Raw genomic sequence first — 20,519 nt, forward strand, 5'->3', positions numbered from 1 at the left:
GCAAAGGGAGACCCAGGAGGCAGAGATTTCCCTGGCTTCTTATGATTGAAACCAGATAACTTTTCACTGAAAGGAGAAAAAAATAACCAGAAATTGTCACCTTTTGAACGAGCAGCAGAATACTTGAGCTTAAAATGATGAGAAAGATCCACTTGGAAGCCACCTACACAGTGGGAGACCTTCCCTCTGTTTCTCCTAAACTTAGTCGTTGACACACGTGGTTGCCGGGAATCACTTTGATGTTGGCATAATCCAAATCTGTTTTGTTAATTTCGAATCTCTACTTCCTAATGTGGGCTAATTTGGATGCATGCATTTCCCAATCTAAGAAGAGAGGCGTTGCTATGGAAATTAATTACATAAATAACATTACAAGGAAGGAGGGAGATGTTTACTTGCTAAGACGGTGTATTCAGTCATTTCTGTGGTATACATTTTCCTATAATCGAATAGGGTGCCAAATACAAATATTTCCTTTTGTTCATTAAAACACGATTTCAAGAACTTTTCGGCAACCCTCTGATTAAGAAGTGTCATTGTGGGCATCTGAATGTGATAAAACCTTGTTTCTTTAAATATATGCTATTAAGACTTCCTACTAATTCAGATAGGCCTTTCTCCCCCAGTTAGCCTAAATATCTGAGCTATTGTATTTACTTCCATTAGAAACAAAAGTAGAAAATATGTTTGTTTATTCTTCAAATGTTTATGGAGTTCTTAGTCCAGGGCACTGCAGTAGGTGCTTTTAGGGAGACAAAATAAACAAAGACCCCCGAAGACCCCTGTCTATAATCTGGTACAGGGGATTCAGAAGCACCCCTACCCCAGGGATGCTGTCCCCTCTGCATCTCTCCCAGGTGGAGAGATGCATGCTTACTTGCATGCCCCATGTATCATAGATCGGGCAGCCTGGTTGATATTCTCCCTGGACCTTAATTCTCCCTCCTCCTTGTCTCTCCTCCTCTTCTCAGTTGGGGCTAGGATGGAGACCTTCCATCAGCACAGCTCTGCATCTTCCTTCCTCTCACTCCCAGGTCCTGCTGCCATCTTGGATAACTTCACCATCCACATGAGAGATCCCTGTGACCCCCTAGCTAGATTGCCCAGACCTCGTCCACACTGGCTTTCATCTCCACTACACTTGAACCCCACACCGTTGACCACACGTCCTGCTCGCTGCCAACATTTGATGCTCCACCATTATACTCTCAGTTGCCCCTTTTCCCTGGCATCTCCTTGCCAGCCCCACTGATATATCCATTCCCTGGTCTCCATAGATTTGCCCAAGTCTAAGCCATTTTCTGGCTTCACGTGCTTCCCAGATACGGGTGGAAAGGAAGGGTGGGTGAAGAAAGCTGTAATTTCATTCCAGGGGACATCTTCACCACCATCTTCAATGCTTTATATCCTGTCCTTCTGCCAAACCTGTCCGGCAAACTCCTCACCCTACACCAGCCCTCCCATCGGGTGTCTCCACCCCAGACGAGGAGCTGCCAGGTGCCCTGGAGAAAACACCTGCCCTGTGGCCGCTGCCGTCGCAAGCACGCAGCCCCACTCCTTCTCGGCATCCTGCGCCCTCGTCTGCTGCCTTCCCGTTCCTGTTCTCCTCTGGGCAACTCCAGACGTTCCCGCACTCTCCACGCCCTTCACCATTGAGTTCACTGAGGCGTCAGGAGCGATGATGACCCACCTGGACCCCTTCTAAGTCCACGCCTGTCTTCCCCTCCTCTGGGTTCAGAGGAAATTTTCCTCCTGGTCCCGGTCGAGGGTAACCCCCCATCCCTCTCCCGAATGCCGACCTCCCCCCCCAGTTCCTCTGGTACATGGTTCCTTAGACTGTTCCCTCCTCCTCCCTGGATCCCCACTGGCCACAGTGCGGGCCGCCTCCCCCATCTCCAGCCTTCCCCCGCCTCCCCTTCCTCCCCCCAAGCCCACCGCCAGGCCTGGTGTTTGGAGAGTGTCATCTGTGGCCACCCTCCCCATGCCCTTGATGACGGCCTCCAGGGACCCTCTCCTCACCTCTTTCCTGGCCCTTTGTCTGCACTCGGGACTGTGGGTCCCTCCTCTTGGTGATATTCGCACCACTTCCGCCTGCACAAGACCTCGCTTCCCGGCTCCTTCCTGGACTCCGTGCCTCAACCTCCTTTCAGCCCCGGGGGTTCTCTCTGCTCTGTGCTTGGCCAGTGCTCTGTTCACTCGCAAGCTTCTCCCTGGTCACTGTTTTTCCTCTTGTCGGTTTAATGACCACATATACGTTTGTGCCCCTCGAACCTGCATCTTCCTCCAGGACCCCTTCCCTGAACCAAAGGCTTCTGTATTGAAATACCCGCCAGCTGTCCCCATGTGGGGACTCCGCAAACACCCCAAACTCAACGTGTTCCAAACCACACCTGATGCATCTCGCAGCTCCCCTCACACACCTTCCTCCTGTATTCACCGGGTCATGGGATTCTCCAGAAATGCCAGTTCCTGATCTGTTCCCGTCACACCCTCATCTTCGCTGGCACTGGCCCTGATTCCCGTGATTGTGTCGATTCCTGACAGGCCTCCCCTGCTCCCACCCCCTCACATCTGCCCTCCCCTTGCTGCCCTGCATCTCTTCCTGCACACCTGGATTGCTGATGTTTGTACACTCGGCCCCTCGGATCCACAGGCTCTGCCCCTGTAGGTTCAACCAGCTGCCAATCAAAAATATTGAAAAAGAATTCCAGGAAGTTCCCAAAAGCAACACTTAAATTTGCCAAGTGCAGGCGCCTACTGACATAGCATTTACATGGTATTAGGTATAATAAGTCATCCAGAAATGATTTAAAGTATACAGGAGGATGTGGATAGGTTGTATGCATATCATACACATTGTATATACGGAACTTGAGCATCCGCGGATTTTGGTACCATGGGGGTCCTGGAACCCATGCCCCACAGAGTCCAGGGGATGACTGTTTATGACTTTTTCCCCTTCTTTCATATTACTATTTCCTTAGGATAAATTTCTAGGAATAGGATTACCAGTCCCAAGGAAGAACAGTTTTACGTCTCTCATTATATAGAACCATCTTATTTCCCAAAAGCGTTTTGCCAATTTATGCCAACAGTCATATTTGAATGTGCCAGATCCACAGAATTTTATCAATATTAAGTATTAGCTTAATTGTTTTTCTAATTTGGTAGGTATAAAGTGTTTTGCAACTTGGGGGCTTACATATTATTTGAACGTTTTTTGCTAAGTGTACTTTTTCCATTTATTGGTGGAGGTTTGAAGTTGCTCTTTCGTTTGGGATGAGGTCTTCCTATCATGGCAGATTTAGTGCAACTAGCTCTGCTCATTCAAATGAAGTGTTTATTTTTTATTCAATAGAAATTTTACAGTTTTATGTAGTTGAATCTGTCAACATTTTCCTCTGTCCTTTCTTTTTAAAAGAAACCTTTAAAATGTTAAAATTATCGATGTTTTAAATACCAAGGAGGCAGTGTGACGTGACCGCATAGCAGGCCTTGACCTTGAGGGGAACAGGTTGAAAAGTGCTCAGGAACGATGTGTGAGGCAGAAATGCCAACCCCTGTGCTTCGTGCACCATCTCACGCTGTGCGGCTTTACTAAGATAACTGTCATGGCACGTGACTCCAGAGTTTCCTTTGTGCTTACTAGGGAGCTCTTTCCCAGGAGCTGCTAGTACAGGATGCAAGAGGTTGACTCAAAGCAGGATTGGAACTTTCACTAACACCCACCTGCACTGCCTCTATGTTGAGTGCCGATCGACCTAGCAGGAATCACCACGAGAGTATCATCTTCTTGTGTAATTTTCCATTTGATTTTGGGTTAACAGAAAAGTGAAATATGTGGATACACTTGCAGAATTCTGTCATGGGGCCAATGGACCCCTAGGAAGCATTTTCTCCTCTGCCCGTAAGACACATACACATGGACGTGGAGCAATTAGAAAGAGTAGTTTCCGTAGAACTACTTAATGTCTGTAACCGGTTTCATTCGGAAGCACAGGACATGGTATGTAGGATGGGCCCTGCCAAGCTCCATCTTCACCAGAGGAATGCCGTATGGATTTTGAGACTGTCCACTGCAGAACTGACATCTTTTAGAAGTACACTCTTTTTTTTTTTTCCTTCTTGGGGTTATGTTCTTTTTTCAGATCTGCATATTTTCTTTGTTAAAATATTTAACGATATTTCACATTTTCTTTCAGTCTTCACAGAAAAATACTGCACTGCTAATCACGTGGATAAACTTCCTGGCCCAAGAGACTGGGTTCAGATTCTACAGGATCAAATCAAACTGGCCAGAAGAAGGTTAAAAAGAGGCTCAGGTATGAATAAGCTGCAAGAAAATAATTGCAGAAGCGCTTTATCGAATTTTTAGATGATACAAAGTACAATTCTTCGCCCTCAGATACTTCATTGTCTTTTGTCTTTTAAAGGAGAAGCTTTATATAATGTGCTTTGGTTTTGTATCTTAAAATCTTAGTCAAATGATTTTGAAATTCACCTTAAGATTAAACAGTGAAAATTATGTCAGGCCATTTACTTTAAATAGTACAAATGAAAAAGATTGCTAATCTCACTGGTGGTCTTATGTATGAAATGAGGTCTCTCTTTCGTGATTTGTTTCTATTGCCTATTGATTTTTATTTGTTTGGATCTGCATGACTTCATAAAAAGTACTAGTTGCTTAAGGTAAAAAAAAACCACACACACACACAAAAAGAAGATTCTGTAGAAATATATTTAATTGCATGGAAAGGTGTTCTTACTGTACTAAGTGAATAAAATAAATTATAAATTAAAACACACACACACACACACACACACTCACACACACACAATAATCATCTTACCAGAAACACCATGTAAAATAGAAAGGGATTTTTAAGTCAGATCTTTACTTTTTTCTTTTTTTTCTTTCAATCTGGGCTTGGTGGTTCTGGGATCATTCTTCCAGGAAAGGTGAACACCAGTTGAATTATGACTATTTAGAGTTGGTCCTTTGAAATCTCATTCTCCCCAAAGTGACAGTGGGACAATTTACCAATGAAGAATCCTTTTGAGGTCAGTTTTCTGCCATTATGTAGGAATAATCATCCCTAGGAGGCCACAAGCCTCTAGATATTATTTTTAAAAAACAAAACAAAAAACAACCGATCAAACCTCAGGCCCCCTGGCCTGCTAAGAGCCTTCTGTGCTTCTGTAGCTGTGGTGTGAGAGTTTCGGAGACAGGATTTAGATGCTTGAATGTCACGCTTTGGGGGTCCATAGAACAGCAGTACAAACTCGTGAGACTGTAACACAGCCTCTTACTTGAACTTCCACTGTGAGTAGAAGTAACCGTGACCAAGCCTGCCGAGGAGCCCAGCCACCAGCCCCAGGGAGGAGAGCTCCGGGCTCAGGCTGGGAGTGCCCTTGACTCGACAAGACACAGGGCACCGAGGGACCGCGTGGTTTTTCAGCGTGAAAAACCTGACAGTTCTATAAAAGTAGCTAGCAAGACGCTAAACTATCCAGCTATAACTGGATGAGTTTTTTTTTTTTATTAAAAATCTTCCCTCCCTCCTTTTTTAACCTTTTGACTTCTTTTACACTTAACTGATGCTCTTTTTATAAGGAGCAACGGACTACTAATATTTTTAATGGGTAACCAAATGGATTATTGCATTAGGTAACAAGTCACGTCAGAGTCCGTAGATCTGGTTTCCAAGGCTCATGTCCGCTCTTCACCAGCTCTGGACCTTGGACAAGTCACTCAATACTTCTCATCTCGGGTCCCCATCACGAAGTGGACAGAGAGGTACAGCCTGCCTCAGAGCTGTCCTGAGGCTCCAGGCGCGGGTTGTACATGAACGTCTTTATCAGTGAAGCTAGTGTACCCCTCGGAAGATGTCTTTGTGCGCAGCCATGCTTGGCGGCATGGAGGTCACTGAGGCAGCCCCACGTCATGTGCTCGGTCAGGGGACCGGCCAGCCTGCTGTGCTGGGGCAGCTGCTTTGCTCCCGTTGTCCCGGCATGATTGTCAGTGACGCCCCTTTCACTCTCAAAGGCTTTCAGGCTTGGGCAGTAAAGCAGGCGCTCATCCTCCTCCTCCGTCTCCCAGTTTTCACTGGTGTCTTCTCCTGCATCCCCAAATCATCGCAAATAAACACAGCGTGGTGCAGTGGAGAGAAGAGGTCTGCTTTCCTGGCTCTGATCTGCCATTTACAATTTCCTGGGAACCTGGACCAATTTCTCAACCTCTCTGAGCCTCGGGTTCTCCATTTATATAACGAGGCTGATACCTAGCTCGGGGTGTTTTCAGAGTTAAAATTAGATAATGCAAGTATTGCCACCGATAGAGAGCGGACACGTAATAATGCTCAAAAAATGCCCACGACCTTATCCTCCTTCCCTTTGCTAACCAAAAACAAAACACAGCTGTTCCTTTCTCCTCCCGACATTGTTGGTCAGATTTCTTCCAAAAGGGCCTGCATTCCCTGAGTCCGCCTCCCCACCCAGTTCAGTTTAGCATCCAGGGCATTTTGCCCCTGACCTCACTCCTCTACGTACGTGAACCTTTGCCGCGTTTGCGTCCGGATCATCAGATGTCACTTGTTTATACTGACACTCAGACTTGACCTCCGTATTGATTTTTACCCTTTCGAATCGCATCCTTCTTGAAACTCTCTTCCTCCAGGCTCTGTGATTTCATTCTCTTTGTTTCTCCTCCAAGTTCCCTGTCAGTGCCTTGGGTCTCCTTCCCCACCTCTTTCTCCTCTGCCCGCCTCCTAAACCCGGGTCCTGGTTTCCCTCTTCGGTGCTTCTTCTCGTTCTCGTTGTGCGTCCTCCCACGTGACTTGCACTGTCCCATCATCGGGGGCTCTCCAGTGTGCAGCTCCAGGCTCGGCCACATCCTGGGACCCGAGGCTCCACTCCCTGAGCCTCTGCTAATGAGGTCCGGTCATGCCCCCCCCGCCCCAGATTAAATACTTCTGGCTTCCTGTCCGCCCAGATAAAAGCCCTCCTACATCCCCCCAGCACGGCGCGCACGGTCCTTCACGGCCTAGCGCCGCCTCACCTCCTGCCATTGCCCGGTGCGCCCCTGGGCCACAGCGGACCCCGCCCCGCCCCGCCCCGTCTGAAGTCGGCGGGCCTCCCACACCCAGGCTTCCCCTCCGCCTGGAAGCGCGAAGCATCTCAGAGGCTACTTTCTCCAGGAGGCCTCACAGGCGGCCTCGGCACTTTGATCTTCTGCCACCTGAATAGTGACAGGGACACACCTGTTTCCTCCACGAGATCCTCAGGAGCAGAGGCTGCATGTTTCTGTCCTAAGCGTTGAGAACACTGTGTGACACAGCGTGGACACGCCCGGATACTTGTTGAATGGACCAGTGAATGGGAATGAAGGGACAGCTGTCCACAGCAAAAAGGTCTTAGCTCATCGCGGTCCCGGGAGATCCTGGAGAACATTCCATCAGTTCCTGACTGGAGGTTCAGAGGCTTCCTCATCCCCCACCCCCAGAACCCGCGGGGAGGCCATGTGCTGGGTACGCCTGCGGCCACTCGCCTGGCCATCCCTGGGTGCCCCGTCCTTCGTCCTCAGGCCCTTTCTCTCACTTCTCTGTCCCTGTCTCCTGAGGCCTCTTACTTCACTCCTGATCGCCTCTTCTCCCAGCTCCCCCAAAGGTTCAGAGACTCGGGTCAAGGCGCCCAGACCTCATTCTGGGTGGCTTAACTGAGAAACACCTGGGAAGATCATCCTCCTGCCAGCGGCTCTCTTATCTCTTCTTAGGCTAAAGGTCCCCTGCCTCTGCCTGGAGACACCTCACAAAGGCCCCTTTGTGACTCTGCCCCCTTAGATTTCAGGCTCCAGGGAAAGCGCTTTTTGCGATTGACTGACAGGTGTTACAAAAGACAGCACCCCGCGAGTAACCCCTCCTTAAGTAAGCACTGGTGTCCTCCTGGGTGCGTGTCTCCTCAGCTTTATTTTCAAGTATAAGCTGAGCCGTGTCCTTGCTAGTTAAGTATTAAGTTGGTCTTATGTTGCCTAAGTTCTGCGTTAGCAATCCTGATGGTTTTGAATATGTGAGAACTTGTACCTACCTGTTGCTTTTCAGAGCAAGTTGTCAAACCCAAAAAACAAAGACACTAAATACAGCATCAGAGAGATCTAAGATTTGTCATAGTGAAGAGACTGAAGTGTAATACTCAGCCCGAAGGAAAGGCAAAGGGCCAGAGTGGCCGGGGTCCATCCACCAGCTGCCCTGTGGTCCCCGCGCCTTGGCCCCAGCTGCGCCACCAGCTTCTAGCAAATCTGCACTTGCTTCCTCTACCTAGGACCTCTTCCTGCATCACAGGGGGTGGTGGCAGGACATAGGAAATGCTTGGAGCTCCTTGGGAGCTTGAGGGAAAAGGACGGTATAAATTCAGGATCCGGATGTTACTGACTGAGGGGCTTCAGAGACAACCCAGAGGAAGCAGGAAGAGGGCTTGGTGTCCCAGAACCTGTGCCTCTAGCTGGGGAGAGTGATTAACAGTCCCTAAAGGAGCTGAAAAGTTTCCGTTTGAAGAGTCACCTCCGAAGGTGGAGGACATACACGTGGGGAGCGGAGCGTATACTGAATATATATATTGGAGAAGGCTGTACTCAGAGACACGGGAGCAGCTCTGCTGCCAGAGGCCACGTGACCAGAAGAGCAAGTTCTGCTGCAATGTTGTTCCCCTCCTGTATGTATTTTATACATAAACACACCTTTTTTTTCTGTTGTCAGATGCTGAGACCAGTTATTATTACAAGTTCTGGTCTCCACTCCCTTCCCCACAGCGTACACATGCACACAGTGGGGACCTTCCTCCACGTTCCTGCCTCTCTTTCCCCCAGATAGACTGGCCAGTGAACACGCTTCTTAACCATCTCAGGGTTTGGATTAGTAATTCGTGTGCCTGTTGGTACAGAATGGGGTGCAGTCTCCCCCCGCCCCCTGTGGAGCATCTCACCCGCTCAGATGATCGTCTACCCTGTTCCGGAGTCGTCGTCTCATTTGAGTGAGGATGCTTCCACTCTGACACTGGGTTTAGATTCTCTGCCTAGAGAGTTGTGGTTGGCACCTTGGCAGGTTTCCCCAGCCTGTCCAGCAGGTTCCATTAGCGTCTGAGAAGGGCAAGGTGGCTGAAGGACAAAACTAACCCTGACGCACAGACCACACAAGAGCAAGATGACAGCACATCCACAGTGACCTGCCAAATAGGCTTTGTCTCCCAATTTTGTCAAATCCTGTCCCACCTCATTCTCCCCAAGCGGCACAGAAGTGAGATCCCAGCAAACTGGAACTGGAGCCACGTGCGTTGCTGTCGTCATGCCGATGAGAACTGAGGGGCCAGGGTCGGTGCTATTGCTTGCTCTTTTTTTGTCTCCTTTTCAGTCTAAATGACAATACAGCATCTCATGGATATTCTACAGCTTCAGTCTTATTTATCATATCTGGCTCACTTCCTGGAATAAGGTACAGACTCTACCTGGGCAAGTAATCAATTCGCTGCTAAAGGCACCCCGCGAAGCCTCCAGAAAAAGGAAGTGCCCCTCACAGATGTGAAAGGTTGTTCTGCGAATCCAAATAGAAATTCATTTGGGGCTCTCATCACATGTAATAATTTTTTTTTCAATAACTGGAATGATTCCTTTTCTGGTGTGGATTTTTATTATTTTCATTAGATCATTTCCTCAGCGCAAAAATTGCAATTTTTTTTATTTGTGTTGGATCTAAGAGTAAAGCTGTCGCTGCTATTAAATTTTTATTGGACTTGCTTAATCTTTCCCAAATTTCACAACTTGCCTGTCACCAGAGAAGAAAGATTGTGAGCTTGTTGTTACAGACAGATGTTATAATCAAATTTAAGTTAACAGTCGTGTTCTTCATCCGCAACACTTGGCCCTGTTTGTGCAGTGGGCAGCTACTCATTTATACATAATCCTTCACAGATTTGGGGTTGTGTATGTTTGGTTCTTAGTAAAGCACATAATTGCACAGGCCTGTTTTTTTAAAGTGAGGAGAGCTGAATTACAAAGGGAAGATCAACTTACACCCAGAACTGATTTTTGTCATCACTAAATGAAAAGCTGCTTTTCATGGAAGGTAGAGAAAGTTACTAAAGTGTCAAATGAACTAGAACTTGAAGTTTTACAATTGTAGCTTATAGTGATGCATGTGATTTATATTTGGACTATTCATAGCGAAGAGGTCAAGCCCAGGCATTAACCTGAGTCAAATCCTTGGTACGTCTTAACGTCTGTTTGTCTCCGTTGCCTCATTTCTTAAAGTGGGCATAAGATAGACCTGCCTTGTAGGGGTTGCCAAGGGTTAGCTGATACAATGCATATAATAACTGCTCAGTAGGTGGTATTCAGTAAATGGTGATGCCTATCATAGCTATTATTATTGTTATTACTGAAGAATCTTTTAAATCTTCTGGTTCCTTTAGCCAAGATGCCTAGTCCAACTTTTTTTTTTCCAATTAATCACATCCTGGGATTGATGATAACTCCAGTATTGCATGTCTTGTGAATAACTGTTCTAAAGGATCTTATTTTATGTACTATATTTATCAGAATAGTGTACATTGCCATGTGATGTAAAAAAGAAAAATCGACGGAAATAATGCAGCCAGCTATCTAAGTGTTATCCCAACTAAAACAATAAATAAACCTTGAAGAGTGAAAATCAATCAATCAATCCCAGACAATGAAAGAACTACCGTGTACTTCATCTTCCTATTCAAGTTCACTTAATCCAATCAGAAGAGAATAATATCTTCTAAATATAAAAATAACATGCTTGTTATTTTTTAAATATATAAGAAAAATTTAAAAACTCAAAGAACAAAATTTTAAATACCCATAAGCTTTTCATCCAGAGAGAAACACTGTTAACATTTTAGTATGTCCTGTGTTTTGTCCATAAACCTATTTATAGAATTCTAATCTTACCATTTATCCCATCGCTTGACTGGAATGTTTTGTGCGGTATTAAACATTCATCTACAACATAATTTTTAGTGGTTGCTGCTCTTTTTTTTTGAATTTTATTTTTTTTTATACAGCAGGTTCTTATTAGTTATCTATTTTATACATACTAGTGTGTATATGTCAATCCCAATCTCCCAATTCGTACTGTTTGTTCTCTACATCTGTGTCTCTATTTCTGCCTTGCAAACCGGTTCATCTGTACCATTTTTCTAGATTCCACCTATATGCGTCAATATGCGATATTTGTTTTTCTCTTTCTGACTTACTTCACTCTGTATGACAGTCTCTAGGTCCATCCACGTCTCTACAAATGGCCCAATTTCGTTCCTTTTTATGGCTGAGTAATATTCCATTGTATATATGTAACACAACTTCTTTATCCATTCGTCTGTCAATGGGCATTTAGGTTGCTTCCATGTCCTGGCTATTGTAAATAGTGCTGCAGTGAACGTTGGGGTGCATGTGTCTTTTTGAATTATGGTTTTCTCTGGGTATATGCCCAGGAGTGGGATTGCTGGGTCATGGCTACTGCTCCTCTCCAGCCAAAACTGGTCCTGACGACTCTGTCTCCGTGTTTTTGTGGTGGATTTAGCAGGTGAGGGGCGATGGGTCTTTCACCGCGGCCAGCGTGTGGCAGTCTGAGGGCAGGATGGTGGAGGGGTGAACTAGGGGAAATCTCTGAACGTCTCCATCCATCTCTGAACCCTGATTGTGTTTAAAGCCATGGCAGTCAAAACAAGAACATACCATTAGTTTGCTTCCCAGCAACTCAGCAGTACAACGTGTTACACGGGGCAGCCCTCACCTGACTGGCCTCACGGGCACACGTCCAGGAAACTTACAAGGGGGCGGCAGCCCTGGGACAGAGGGAGCAGGGCCAGAATTATCCCAGCAGCCGTGGAATGTTCTGGCCTGTCCACAGCACGTTGGGGAAACTGACAAGCCCAACACTTATCAGGAAACGTATGGGCACCTTCTTTTTTGTACTTGCTGGAAGGTTTTCTGTGACGGAAGGATCTACCTTTGGGAAACTCTTCAGGAGATTGAAATATATCAGAGATGAGCAAAGTTTTGCATTTTAAAGCACAGAAGGGACAAATCATTTGAAGAAACGCTTACTCCTTCTGATTTTATTCATGACTAAATTAATGCCGATTTTAGATTGAATTTCCAGTCATCTCCAAAGAAAGTTTCGTTCCCAAGCTGTCCTAAGCCTGCCCCACTAGAATGGTTCTGAGGATGACGAGTAAAATTCTACCATAGGAATTCACTGACCTCCATGCCTTCGACGATCATATTTAAACAATTCACGCCAGATTCTGGGTGGATACTTAAGCCTATATAAATAAGCGAAAATGAACTGAAATCATCAATGACTGATAGAATAATGTTCCTAAGATGTAAAAAATTTTAATAGAGGAAGATGGATTTTATATCATCATTTTAAAAATATTTAAATCGTGGTACTAAAATCTCTACTGTGAACTGGCTGAAGCTGAGAAGGGAAAAGAAAGGTGAAAACTATCATGTGCGCTGGAGTTTTTAAATTGTATTACCTTATTCGGCAGAATGAATGAGCCCCCTGAAACTAATGAGATTTGTGTTTCATGTTTGTAACCAGCAGAGGCAGCTGACGGTGATGAACGGCTGGACTGCGTTTCTCTACCCCCAACAGGTAAAACACATTTCCATTTTCATCACCTGCTGGAAAATACAGCACGTGAGAATATTTGCATTGAAAATGTTTTTAACATCAGAGATGCAGATGCTTGAGCAAACTGCTTCTGTAAGAGGCCCAACCCCTAGTAATCAGAGGAGCTCAATGCCCTGCATTCAGAGAGATTTTGCACACTGAGTACGAAAAGCTGCAGTTTTCTCTCATTCTGTTTCATCTGCCTGATAACCTCAGAACAGCAAGTCCTAAGAACTTAGTGTCACAACGCTTTGCCTCCCCAAGCCCTGGGACATTAAAAAAAATATTTTAACACGAAATGACATTTCTGTTTAGATCAGGGATCATCCGTTTTATGATGAAATTCACATGCGTTCTGGCCTCACCTCCCTCGCAAAAAGCTTTGAGAGGCCGTGTCATTGCTCTTCCTATAATGGGCGCCCGATGAATACTGTGTCTTAAGTGAGGGATTGAATGTGCCAGTTCCATCTAGCCTGGGTGGCACATTCCTAACGCTGTAACCCGATCAGCCGAATACACCATCTCACTGCCGCGTCTGCTGCAGGGTTAAGCTATAGACTTAATTCTGACTTCTTCTTATTTGACTCTCAAGTAATCCTTCCGACCCTGCGCTCCTCCCTCTGCATCGGTTCTCGCCCGAGAGCCTGAGGGACAGGTGTCTGATCAGTGAGCCACGTGACAAAGAGCTTATCCCCTCAGTTGGTCTCAAGACTCTTTATTCACTTCCCTCAAAATACCTGAAGGTTCTCTAACAACCAAACCCAGACACACACACCCCCCCCAAAAAAAAACCCCTGTCAATGAAAAAGCTCAACTCCGTGTTTTCTCTCCATTTGGAGTGGTAAGTTTTAAGTTAGATCCAGCAAGTATGAGAGGAGTCGTTAGTCTGTGTAGGAACTCTGCGAGGCCCCCTGTTCACAGACAGCGCTTGCCCTGAGTTCACGGTGTAGCAGAGATGTACGTTAGTGAACTTCAGAGCAGCCAGAAAACTCGGACACGCAAATGATACGGTGCTTTCTCTGTCACTGAGTAGCTAAGCAACAGATCGACGGACAAATAAATGAAATGACTGCAGAGGGCAAGAGCAAGCTGCTTCTATCGCGTTCTCACTGTATATAGTCATTATAGAAATTACAGAAAGGGGAGTTCTTGTTTGGCTATGTTTCCACACTTATGAATCGAGAGAATTGAAATGCATGATCTCTATTGTTCCTTCCCAACCTGTGCTCCTCTGAGTATCAAGACAACTCCGATTAGCCTCGTTCTGACCACCCACTGCAGGTAGAGACATGAAGCACTGCTACTAATGATGAAACTGTGCCCTTTTGGGAGGCCCCCTGGAGGAACACCTTGCTGTTCTAGTTGTACTTTCCAGGGTTCCTCCCCCATCAGCCCCCCATGACCCCAGGACATTTGCACTGCCCGTCCTGGCCACCCTCTGACACAGGGGGCTTTTAAGAAGTATTATTACTGGAAAACCATTCCCCTTGAAATAATACCTTTGAGTTTTCCTGTCTGAAGATGGAGGCAGAGAGATGTTTCAGATGAGAAAACTGAACACAGGATGGTAGAACCACCTCATGGAACCGAAAAGAATTTCAAGGAATCTGAGAAAGAAGGAATGTTAGAGATCATCTAGTCCCGTCCCTTCTTTTTATCCAGTCCTTTTATTTTACAGGTAAAAAAGCCTGAGGCCCAGAAACACTATATGACTTTCTCAAGGTCTCACAGCTGGTTGGTGGCCTGGCCGGAGCCCAGGCCTCTCAACCCCCAGCCAATCCACCGCGTAGCTTTCTCACACCTTCTCTGCATGTTTCCTAAAGATCCTAAGAGGTGATGGATGTACTAATCCCTGTAGGATTCCATCTCAGTGTCGGCCCGTCTTCACAGTCAGCGCTCAGTGTCGCCCCGTCTTCACAGTTAGCACTCAGTGTTGCCCCGTCTTCACAGTTAGCACTCAGTGTCGCCCCGTCTTCACACTTAGCGTGTCTGTCGTAAGTCAGCCTGAAGTCCGCTGCAGCTTCAGCTCTCGGGTTCTTCCCAAGAAGACCCTACCCAAGGCCGTGAGGCCCTAAGGAGGACAGTAGTAGAGGCCCTAAGGAGGACAGTAGTAGGACGCCTCCCGCAGGTCTCTTCACTAGACTCCTGATAGATATCTGATACAAATCACTAAACAGCATGATAAATAATACCACTTATCACCTCGAAAAGGGGGAAGAGAAGTCACGGATTGGTGCCCAAATTTTGCAGTAATGGAATTAAACAATCTTGATTAGACCGGCATGTCTCTGGAGTGCCTCTCACGTAAAATCCCAGCCTGGGGCTTCTCTGCACACAGCACCACGACTTAGTCCTCCCTCCTCACGTGTCTCCTTGATGAGACCGTCCGAGGGATGAACTCCACCTTTCTCATCCATGCAGCTTCCTCCCTGCACTGGAGACTCACTGGCCAGACCTTCCTCATCTGGTCTGTCTGAGCTGGCAACAGTTGGTCCTTTTTAAAGATTTAACAGTGCCTTTATTACCTTGTTAAGGTCTTTTTTCTCCTTCCAAATTCATGTGTGTTGGGAAGAGGTGGGACGGGGGGATAAATCCCCAAGTGTTTCTATGAACCAGAACCGACCAGGCCACGGTTACAGTCAGGCGCCAGATGACATTTATCTCAGTCCGTTAACACTTAAGCAAACTTCTGTTTGTCTAGTTTTAACAAAAATGGATACAGATTTTTCTAGTGGAAAAACATATTTTCTTAATTTCTTTCCCCTCAACCCTGTCAGTAAATGTTTTTGAGCGATGCCAGGAATCAGCACTGAGATAGGTGCTGGTGAACAAATCCCACCCTCAGACCAGAGGCAGAGGCTACTACGGCCCAGGGGTGGAGACAGAGCTCTGATAAAGGAGAAAAACCACCATAAGGGAACAATTTTGGGGGAAAAAGAGAACAGAGAATAAAATCGAAACAGTACTAACATTTAAAGGCGGCTTCTGGATTTGAAATAGAATAGTACGGAGCGCACCTAGGCTTAGCATTGTTTGGTCATAAATTGGCATTCTTTTACACACTTCTTAGAAATTAATACAGAAAAGTGTAAGGAAGAAAATGTAAATTACTTTTACCACCCAGAGATAACCATTATTGTTGGGTGCTTTTTCCCAGACTTTTCTCTATATTTTTAAAATTTATATAATGGAGGTCAAATCCATCCAATTTTGTTTCCTAAAGTTTTGTTCTGTTTAGTTTTACCACCTAACAAGCGTTTCCCATTTTATTACAAACCTCCATACACATTATTTTAATAGCTGCACTATATTCCGTCTTACAGGTCATATCATATTTTATTTAGCCATTTTCTACTCCTGGATGATAGATAATGAACATACTCTAATAGTAACCCACATTCATGGGTTTTCCTGTAAAAATCATCATTACAGATTTCTAATGGCTAAAATTACTCATCTGGCACACCTAAAGCCTTGGCTAAAAAATACTGATTTAGAGGTGAAACAGACACCTCACCAATGAGGTCCTGCGTCTGGCCGTGTCATAGAAAAGCGTACAACTCTTCCTTAGAGAAGTGGCCCCCCTTCACGTTCTTGTCTCTGTTGTAGGTCATATATTTGACACCAGGAGAGAAAACACGGAAGACACAGAGACAGCTTTCACTGCCTAGACTTTCCTTTAGTGACACTGCTTAGTGCACGCATCTCCTCCATTGGAATTTCCTCAAAGATCCACTAGCATTTCAGATTACTGCAAAGTGTGGGCGTTCTGTGAAGCTGACCCGTCATGTTTGAATAGTTTTCATATTCTTTCTTTGTAATGTGTGATAATCAAGCCTCCAATTTGGTCTAAGATTTTTAAAAATCATCTTTAGAATTGAATTCTCAGCCTTTAAATGTCCAGCATATCACTGGGTTGGTTCAGTGTCCATGAAAAAGCAGCAGTTTTATTTTCCCTGTTTTTTTTTTTTTTTTCTTTTTCAGTGTGAATATGGTATAGAGTTTTGAAGCGTATTTATTTTAATGTAAATTGCTTAGTTGCAGTATACAGGAGAATGGCTCTTTCCGGACCAAGGAAGCAGTGTTGAAGGCCAAACTTAATTAGAATCTTCACCAGCTTAGAAGATGGAAAAGTTGTTTTGGGAGACAGGACAGCTCTGATCTATTAGATGAAATCATTTGTGGCATCATATCTCCCCAGAATAATCATTTGTCACTGATAAGTGCAAACGATACGTAAATTCTTAGGAAAGAAAAATCTTTCATGTAGGTTGTGTCGACACAGAGACAAAATAACTAATTAAAAGGTGAGAAACAAAGTAACCAGCTATCCACATGACACCTGACAACTGTTTTAACAGATGGTTTTAACTGAGTGATCCAGGGGGTTGTGGCATCATGTGGCAACTGGCCACAGATGTGCTTAATCTTATATACTTCACGTGGTTCTGGTACACTTGCCCCCCCCCCCACTTTATATAAAACCAACAAGTGAAAATGTGGATTCATTTTAAAGAAATATTTTTGGCATGTGGGTATTTGTTTCACAGAGATATTTGCCTCCAGATTCCTTTCTCTAGTAAGGTGGTGAGCTTAAAATACCTGTTTATTTGGAGGCATTGCATTTACACTTCATTTATTGTATAAAGCAAATTACCGTGAATCTTTGGCACTTGACCCAAAGGCCAAAAGTTGGCTTGAAAGAAATTTGGGCAGTAGAAACACCGAACCCCCGGGGCGTGGGGAGGGGAAATGCTGTGCTACCATTTAACACACGTCCCTAGCACTTATTTTATCGAATCGGAGAGTGTAAGGGCTCAGAGTTACCATTAGTCCCCCTCCCGCGGTCTGTGGTGAGGCGGCTAAGGAGAAATGAGGATCACGGCTGCCCAGCGCCGGGCAACAGGCCATCAATGCGCTGGCCAAGCCGGGAACCTCAGCTCCTTACTACCCCATCCCAGGTACCTGTGCCATCACGTCACTCGGGGCGGCTAACCCTGGGCTAGGAGGGGGGCTCTAGGGGGAGTCAGTACCCACTAAAGACCAGCTAATCAACCCAAGACCATAGGAGGCATTCCTGTGATGTGACAAAGCTGGTCTAGGCGTGGCTTATGGAATCAATCCACCTGCTAGACAGCTACATCTCATACACGTGTGTCTTTTATCCTCTTTTTCGGAGCCCCAAGGAAGGTTCAGATCAATGGTTTCCATCACAGGCTTAGCTAGCCTTTTCGATTTCAGGCCAGTTAGTAACCCTTCCCTGACACCAGCCTCTCTGTTCATCAAGGAGTCTAATGAAGTACCGTGAACCCAGGCTTTTGTTTTTCTGCAAGATAGGTTTTAAAATTTGTCTTCTGCCTCTCAGAAGGAAGTCTTTCTCAAGGGAATTGAAAAGATTAATTAGTGACCTTTCAACTCTGTTACAGTAAGATGAATACATGGCAAATAAAAGTAGAAACGTTTACCTTACAGCTGTGGAATCTGTTAAATATACACCATGAACCTTCAAAGCACTTCCTGCCAAGACTGGGCGAGAGCTTGAATTTTTCACTACCTGAGGGGTGGCTGGGGATTGTTGGGCTCTCGAATATGTGCAATGGATTCACAGATTGGAAATACACGGCATAAAACTGCAACCGTAAAATCATATTTTATAAATTAAAACTGTGTTTACTTAACTGCGACTACTGTTCAGACTTTATTCAGAAATCCTTTTTATAGGCTTTCTTAGCAAAAAAAAAAAAAAAAAAAGAATTATTCCATATCTATGGATAAGGTCTCAATCTTCTGTATATATGTTTTATTAATATGTAAATATTTAGATTTTTTTAAGATGACTATGTTCTTTAAAAAAAATTCAACACAAGGCTGGTTGTGAAAATGGTGTATAACACGTGCTGTGATATCAATTCCCAAGACGCCCTTTATGTCTGTTCTGGAAGAATACAATAAATTACTTTAATTGAATGCGCCTGTCTCCTGCCTGTGTGCCAGCCCTCCTGCGTTTATGAAGGGGAGCCAATGCTAGCCATTAATTAAAAGGTATTTATTAGTACTCTGGTGATCATATGCAGAAAGTTTTCTCTCCGTATGAAGTTAATTTTTAAAAATAAACGAACGAACCAGATTGCCACCAGAAAGAGTGTCTCGGAATGCATTAAGTCACAGGCTCCGCCTGGCAGTTAGATCAGCGGCAGGTCCCACAGTAACACTTGAGCAGTAAGTAGTGATCTGCTTGAAGCCTAATTTTAACTGAATTAGGTAGCTTCATAAGCCTCACTTAAACGGTTAAGCCCTGCTTCTATGGAAACAACACATCAGAAGGACAAATCCATCTTCTCTAACGCAAAGTGGCTGTTCAAACCTAATTGCTTTATTCTCCTCTCTGAACACAGGGGGGCGCTACTCCTCATGGGGACTTGCCCCCTCCTGCCTCCAAAGGCACCCAGGGCTGGCCCGCCAGCACTGTCGGGGCTTTGGTTCGGGGTCTGGTTCTTGGGCCCTCATGTGGAGGCATTGGCGCTGCTGAGCTAGTCCACAGCTGGGAGGAGGGCAGTAGTCGCGGGTAAGAAAGCAGCCGGATTGCAGGAGGGAAGGTGACAGGGTGAACTGCTTGCAAAGAGAGAAAATCTAAACTACTGCCAGCTAGAGTCTTCCACGCACGCGCAGCCCTTGGAAGCTGGGGGCCTGGCACCAGCCTGCCCCTCCTGCTGTAATCCCCGCAGGGCTTGGTGCCGCCCTTTGTGCGGGGAGATTATTTGTATTATTGTATTATTGCCACGGCACGTGATTTGGCCCCAGGCCCCCGGGATGCCCTTGCTCCCACTCGCTGGCAAGGATCTGTGCCTCGTATGTCGCCTGGCTAACACCTTGAAGGGCTTTTCTCATCCAGTGGGAGGGGACCCAGTCTTACCACCAGAAGGGGCACCATTTGCATTCTCGTAGAGTAAGGGCTCACACACCTGCCTCAGTTGTTTCCCCTCCTACAGGCCCAGCCTTAAAACCAAGTGACGGGGGGGGACGGCGGCTGACTCATTTCCCAGCTGCACCCTGAGTCCAGCTCAAGCGTTTACTGAACACCCACTGTCGGTAGATGCTGTGTTGGTTTAGCACAGCCGGGGTTGGGATGCAAGGGACGAGGGCTGACGCTGGGGAGGTCTGTCTGCCTGGTGCCATCCACGCCAGGCCTTATGGACCATCCCGAGAAGCTGGGAGCACATAGGGGCCACTGAAGCATTCTGAGTAAGAGGTCCAATCAGAGTCATAGACTCTCTTGATCGGTCTGGCTGAAGTCTGGGACGTTAACTGGAGGGGGGCCCAGCCTAGAGCAGGGAGTCCCATTAAGAAGCCGAGGGAATAGCTAGGGATGGATAAAGAGGACCCAAGAGGACAAAGCCCCACATGCTGAAGCACAGGAGGACCAACACGGCTTGGAGACGCACTAGCTCGGGTGAAGGAGGCAGGAGGTGTGGAAGCCGACAACCAGGTCTCTGGCTGGAGAATCGTGCGCGTGTTATTGGCGCTCCCGAGACTGGGAACACGGCGGGGAGGGGCGACTTGGAGAAAGATGACGGACAAGTTCAGGTGCACACGGTACTCCATTCCTTCCTTCACCGAGTGGTCGCTGAACATTTCGGGTCTGCCTGGTACTGTTCTGGGGTCCAGGAGCACAGCTGTGAGCCCCGGGGAAACACCAGCAACATAAGGCCCGTTGAGTTCCTGAACCAGAGGAGGGAACTTAAACTGGGTAGCTCTGTCCCAAGCTAGAGTCGATCAAGATTTGAAGCCCCATTCATTCCGCATAATTCAAGTCTGAACTAAACG

General features: G+C 46.0%; 1 protein-coding gene across 9 annotated transcripts in view; it reads left to right on the plus strand.

The window, feature by feature from the left end:
• Positions 1–18,629, plus strand: part of BEND7 (BEN domain containing 7) — a 76,817-nt gene extending 58,188 nt beyond the window's left edge. For 4 of the 9 annotated variants that reach the window (XM_036843801.1, XM_036843793.1, XM_036843800.1 and 1 more), the window contains exons 7-9: positions 4,203–4,322; positions 12,624–12,677; positions 16,305–16,627. In XM_036843801.1, coding sequence (XP_036699696.1) covers positions 4,203–4,322; positions 12,624–12,677; positions 16,305–16,366 — 236 coding nt within the window. In that variant the 3' untranslated portion in view covers positions 16,367–16,627. The other 5 variants (XM_036843794.1, XM_036843795.1, XM_036843796.1 and 2 more) reach the window with 5 other exon arrangements.
• Positions 18,630–20,519: the final 1,890 nt, after the last annotated feature.

This window comes from Balaenoptera musculus, chromosome 2 (assembly GCF_009873245.2).
Source record: "Balaenoptera musculus isolate JJ_BM4_2016_0621 chromosome 2, mBalMus1.pri.v3, whole genome shotgun sequence".
Lineage (NCBI taxonomy): Eukaryota > Metazoa > Chordata > Mammalia > Artiodactyla > Balaenopteridae > Balaenoptera > Balaenoptera musculus.